This window comes from Sorex fumeus, unplaced genomic scaffold (genome assembly GCF_029834395.1).
Source record: "Sorex fumeus unplaced genomic scaffold, SorFum_2.1 ptg000360l, whole genome shotgun sequence".
Classification (NCBI taxonomy): Eukaryota; Metazoa; Chordata; class Mammalia; order Eulipotyphla; family Soricidae; genus Sorex; species Sorex fumeus.
In genome coordinates, this window is record NW_026606416.1 from 32,501 (window position 1) to 38,645 (window position 6,145).

A 6,145-nucleotide genomic window follows, 5' to 3' on the forward strand; every position below is an offset into this window, starting at 1 on the left:
CCAGGTCCTTCCTGGGCTGGTCTGTGAGGGAGTAGGAGACCACGGACTAGACCACAACAGCGACGGCCCATAACTGCTACTGTTGTCTGCTCTTTTTTGCAAAAATGTTGGCCCACACCCAGCTGTGCTCAGGGATCACAGATCACAGGGATCACTCGTGGGGTCTCAGTGGGGCGACAAGGATGGAACGGGTCTGTGAATAAAGCACTGTAGCACTGTCCTCCCATTGTTCATCGATTTGCTCGAGCGGGCCCAGTAACGTCTCCATTGTGAGACTTGTTGTTACTGTGTTTGGCATATCGAATACACCACAGGGAGCTTGCCAGGCTTTGCCGCGCGGATGAGATACTCTCCGTAGCTTGCCGGGCTCTCCGAGAGGGGTGGAGGAATTGAACTCAGGTCGGCCAAGTCGGTCGCGAATAAAAGCCCCTGTGAATAAAACCAGCTACAATATAATTTCTCCTGCTCTCATTTTTTTTTTTAAAAATCAAATCACTGTGAGATACAGTTACAAACTTTCATGACTGAGTGTCAGTCATGCAATGATCGAGCACCCATCCCTCCACCAGTGCCCATTCTCCACCTCCAATGTCCTCAGTATCCCTCCTGCCACCCCCACCTCACCCCACCCCTGCCTCTGTGGCAGGCACCTCCGGCCCTCATTCCTGCTGTAGTCATCTCAAACTTCTCTTTCTTATTTTCCTGTTCCCGTCACTAGCCAAAAGAGAGTGAGTCTTGTTTTCCCCAGAGAACTGCTGCGGCTTCCCCAAGGGGCAGAGCCCGGCAGTGAGTCTCTCTCCGTAAATGCTGCACCAGGGGACAAAGCAAATCCGGTCCCCGGCGCTTCTCCCCTGGCCCCTAGCAATCAGGTGTCTGTTCTTTGGCGGGGGGGGGGCGTTTCCAAGCCAAGCTGTTGGCGATGACCCCCGCTCTGGGGCGTCCCTGGCCTTGGGGTCCTGGGCAGAGGGCCGTGGAGCCACGGGAGGGAATTCAGGGACTCACCCCGGGCACGCGGGTTGTCAGGACTCCTCCCCTGCCAGGGCAGGCGCCGGCATCTCTCTAATCTCCGTTGCCTTCCGGTGCTCCCCAGGCTCCGCGCCCTGGACCCTGAACTTGGACCTGGCACAGGTGCAAACTGAGCAGCGGGAACCTTCGCCCAAGGTGCAGAGGCGCAGCGGCGCCATCTAGCGCCCGACTGGCGGCGGTGCGGAGTAACTTCTTTCAGTCCTACAAGGGGGCTTGTGGGGTGGGTGGGTGGGGGTGTAGGGGTGAGGGAGTGAGGGGGCGGGGGTGACCCCAGAGACTGCAGCTGTTCAGTGCCTGGGGTTCTCGGGAAACCGAGCACCTGGAGATAGCGCAGGGAAGGAAGAGTCAGAACCCACTTCTTAAAATGGAACATTTTAAGTTAATGGGTGATGAGATGTGGTTCTTTGGGCCAGAGAAATAGGGCAGCAGGAAGGGCACTTGCCTTGCACTCGGCCGACCGACCCGGGTTTGATCCCTGGCACCCCATACGGTCCCCGGAGCCTGAATGTAGAGCTAGGAGTAACCCCTGAACACCACCCAGTGTGGCCCCCAAACAAACATTAAAGGGGGGGCTGGAGCGATAGCACAGCGGGGAGGGCGTTTGCCTTGCACGCGGCCGACCTGGGTTCAATTTCCAGCATCCTATAGGGTCCCCTGAGCACCTCCAGGAGTAATTCCTGAGTGCAGAGCCAGGAGGAACCCCTGAGCATCGCCAGATATGACTCAAAAAGCAAAACAAACAAACAAACAAAAAAACAAAACCAACCAAAGATTATTCAGTACCTCTGATTTTAATTAATTATGTTTCTTGGATCACACCCTGCAGTGCTCAGGGCTTACTCCTCACTCAGTGCTCAGGGATCTCTTCTGGCTGGGGCCAGGGGATCCTAATGGGATGCTGGAATTGAACCTGGTTGGGCTGTGTGCAAGGCAAGTGCCCTCCCCGCTACACTATCACACTGGCAGGTACCTCTGGTTTTATTTTATTTTAGTTTAGTTTTTTGCTTTTGGGTTCACACCTGGCGATGCTCAGGGGTTACTCCTGCCTGGCTTTGCACTCAGGAGTCGCTCCTGGCAGTGCTCAGGGGACCATAGGGGATGCTGGGAATCGAAGCCGGGTTGGCCACGTGCAAGGCAAACGCCCTACCCGCTGTGCTATCGCTCCAGCCCCATGCCTCCGATTTTAGATTAATGTTCCTTTCCTCTTCTGCACGAGCTGCGTAGCTTTTAGCAGACCGGCAATGGTCGTATTGCTCCCATGCAGTGTTCTATTCTCCTGGCCCCACTGTGGGGTGTGGGAAGCTGAAAGCAGCTGAAACTTCCAATCACAGTATCTGGACGTGCCGTGAGCCCCCGGCACGACTGTTTGCAGGAGGCCTCAGAAGCCGAACGGGCAGCAATGCGCCCATCTCTTGGCCTGACGCTCTCTCTGTGGCTGTGTTTGCAAGAGCGGCGGCTGCTTAGTCTGGAACAACCATGCACTCACAGGGGGTGCAAAGGGAGCGGTTAGTTAGAGACCCGGTTGGACCCAGCAGTAGGCCCAGGATGGGGCCACTTACACCGTGCAGGACAGTAGTTACAGGACTGGAGTAGGACACTACCTGGACCACGGAGCCAGCTGGCCTCCTGCAGGCCCTTGGTCTCCCCATCTTTTTTTTATTTTTACTTTTCCCATCACTTTATTTAAACACCAGAAGGACGGGGGTGGTGGGGGGAGGTCGTTCCACCCTGACCCCAAGAAGGCCTGGAGTTTTCAGCCCTCCCCGACGTGTGCCTGGGATCTTGCTGGCCCTGCAGCCTTGAGGCCGTGGGGTGGTGGCACTCTTAGGGCGTGGGGGCGGCTGCCGGGACTTGGGCCTCACCCCTCCTGAGACTGCCCCTAGGGGACTCAGCAGGGGTGGGTATATCTGAGTTATATTTTATCTTAAGTTATTGGGGTTCATATCTCATCTTTCAAGAAGGCAGAGGCGATGTCAGACTGAGCTCCCCACAGAGGACTGAGCTGGGGGACCTGCCCTGGTTAGACACTCAGCGGGTGCTGGGGGACCCACCCGGGTGAGACACTCATGGGACCTGGGGACCCGCCCAGGTGAGACACTCAGTGGGTGCTGGGGACCCGCCCAGGTGAGACACAGCAGGAGCCGGGGTCTCCGTCTGGGTGAGATGCTCAGTAGGGTTGGCAGGGCCATGTCCGTGACCCCGGGCACAGGTCACTGGAGCCCAGCAGCTGCCCAGAGGCCCCGGGTTCCCTTGGTGCAGCTGCTCTCATACCCCGGCCATTTGGAGAGGTCCCAGGGGAGCCACCGTGGACAGAGGACCAAGCCCCAGACTTGGAGGGGCGCTGCCTGCCTCGTCTCCTCAATGCTCTGGGACTCTGGGCTCCCCCGAGAGATGATCCCGGCCCGGTCAGCGTGTCCTTGTGGAGCCCTGCTCCCTGCATCTGCTGGCTGGACACCGAGTCTAAGCGTTCTGATGTGAGGCTGTGGGCGACGGGCCTGGTCTGCAGCCACGACGGGGGCACAGCTCTTCACCCCCATCTTTGGCTCCCTGAGCAGAGAAGCCTGCAGCTTGGCAGGCGTTCTGGAACTTTCCAGCTGGACCTTTGGTTCCAACACCCGCCCTGATTATGGGCCCATCGCTCTCAGATGCTCCTGCTGTCAGGAATGCTGACTCAGGGCTTTGAAGTGGCCCCGGAACAGGGAATTGTCCTGTTCAAAAGAGCAGGGCGGGGCTAGGTGTGGGCACAGATGCCAACGCCTCCCGGGCCTCGGGGAGCCGGGCCAACACAGCCGGAGAGGGTGAGGGGACAGGTCCCCACGCGCGCGGGGGGCTTAGGACGAGTCCTCAGAGAACGTGCAGCTGAGAAATGATTGGGCTAATCTTGTCTCACCTTGTCCAACCGCCTCAGTTTACTGCCAAGGTACCCTAGGGCAGCGTGTGTGTGTGTGTGTGCGTGTGTGTGTGTGTGTGTGTGTGTGTGTGTGTATTTGAATCTGGTAAAAATTACGGCAAGGGGAGGACTTATCTACCTACCTATTATCAATCCATCACCTACTATCTCCTTACCACACCTTTACTACCTTATCTTTCTACTGATTGATCAGTCGATTGGTTTGTCTGTTCAGCTACCCATTACCCATCATCTATTATTCACCTGCACACATGCCCCAGCCTCCTTGCCCTCCGGCTGCGTCTCGGAACCGCCTGTGCCCTGTCCACACCAGGCAGCTGCTGCCTCTCCTCTCTTCTCTCATTCCTTCTCACACTCTCTCATTCCCTCTCTTTCTCTCTCACTCTCTCTGAACACCCTCTGTTCCCTGCTTATCCCTCAACTCACAAACTCTGTTCTCTACTCACACCCAGGTCTCTCCCTCCTCTCTTCCTCAGCACAGGCTTTGCTTTTGGGGTCTCAGATCAAGGGGGCCCCAACAGCTGTGCAGACTTCGGCGGTTGTCTGTGGCAGGCCCTGACGAGAGGCGTTAGTGCTCTCGCACCCGTGCACGCAGGCTTCCTTTATTCCTCAGCCGATCTCTAGGCCCTAGACGTCGAATCAGTGGCCCTTGGGTCTGGCGAAACCTCCCACGTCCCGGAGAGGCCCTGCCTCAGCCTCCCGGGAGGGACTGGTCTGGCTTGGCTTCTTGGCTTGGGGGCCAAGCCCGGCAGTGCTCAGGGCTGACTCCTGGTTCTGTGCTCAGGGATCGCTCCTGTGCTGGAGGCCCCTTTTGGTGGTGGGGGTTGGACCCGGGTCGGCCGCGTGCAAGGCCAGCGCCCCCACTGCTACTCTCTCCACCCGACTTGGGTTGTTTTTAAGGATCTCTTTAATGTGGTGCGTAAATATAGTATTTGGGCTCTCAAGGGGGGGTCCTTGTGGGGTTGGGGTGGGCTGGGGTGGGGATGATTCCTCTGTATGGGGCCTCCTGAGAAGCGGGTCTCTGGTCCCTGTCCCTCCGGCATCACGGCCCGAATGTCCCGTTGTAACTGAAAGGGTCGGGGGAGTCGCAGGCCAGGTTCTCGGGGATCCAGCGCTGCACGTAGTTCGGGCCGCTGACCCGGGGCCACACGATCACCGTGTCCCTGGACGCCAGGGACGGGTCCTCCGCGAAGAAGTTGAAGGGCCGGAGCAGGAAGCCCACCGCATTGCCGGGGGTGGCCGTGTTGGGGATGTCCTCCGAGTGGGGGATGTGCAGGAAGCCCACGGTCACCCAGGCCACCAGGTCCTGCGGGGGACAGCGCCCGCGTGAGCAGGAGGAGGGGCGGGCGCGGGAGCGGGTGGGCGCGGGGCGGGGAAGGGGGGCGCGCACCTCGTTCTCGATGTTCTCGTTGTTGCGCAGAAACTCCTCGAAGACCACGGGCGGGTCCCAGGGGTCGTTCTGGTTGTAGAGGCTGCTGCTCTTCAGCTCCGACTCCCGGAAGCGCGTCACGGCCACGGGGTACCTGCGGGGACACGCGTGTGGGCCCGAGGGTGCAGGTGCGCGCGCGCGCGCCCGTGCGCCCCGTCCCCGCGCCGAGCCGGCGTCCGCTCACCTGGCCCAGGTGACGCCGCGCTCCTCCTGCCAGCCGGGCGGCAGCACCTGGTGGGCCATGGAGTGCAGCTGCAGGCGGTAGCTGCGGTGGTGGCCCCAGGGGTTCTGCTTGGGGCTGGTGAACAGCAGGTACGGGGGCAGCTTCTGCCCGAAGCGGAAGGCGGCCTGGCGCTCCCGGGAGTACTTGGTCCGCTCCAGCGTCGGCTGCACCAGGCGGTGCTCGGGGCTCCAGGGGTTGGTGACGTTCTCCAGCGTCATCCGCAGCGTCTCGAAGCTGTTCTTGGAGCCTGCGGGGGGAGGGGGGTAGGGGCAGGAGGGAGAGGAGAGGTGAGGGATGAGGATGGGGAGGAGATGAGGGAGGAAGGGGAAGAGGGGGGAGGGAGGAGGAGGGGGTGGAAGAGGACGAAGAGGAAGATGGGGAGGAAGAGGAAGAGGAGGAGGGGTGAGGATGGGAAGGTGGAGGGGGAGGAGGAGGAAGGGGAGGGGGAGGGGGTGGAAAAGGAAGAGGAGGAGGAAGAGGAAGAGGAGGAGGAGGGGGAGGAGGTGAGGAGGAGGAGGAGGGAGCAGAGGAGGAGGAGGAACAGGAGGGGAGGAGG

At 60.0% G+C, this 6,145-nt stretch overlaps 1 protein-coding gene across 1 annotated transcript; it reads right to left on the minus strand.

The window, feature by feature from the left end:
- Positions 1 to 4,979: 4,979 nt before the first annotated feature.
- On the minus strand, positions 4,980 to 5,836 carry LOC130019013 (amiloride-sensitive amine oxidase [copper-containing]-like; the record flags this gene model as incomplete). Its single annotated transcript, XM_056109640.1, has 3 exons — positions 4,980 to 5,243; positions 5,328 to 5,460; positions 5,551 to 5,836. Coding segments are annotated over 3 exons (683 nt in total), but the record flags the coding sequence as incomplete, so codon positions are not given.
- Positions 5,837 to 6,145: the final 309 nt, after the last annotated feature.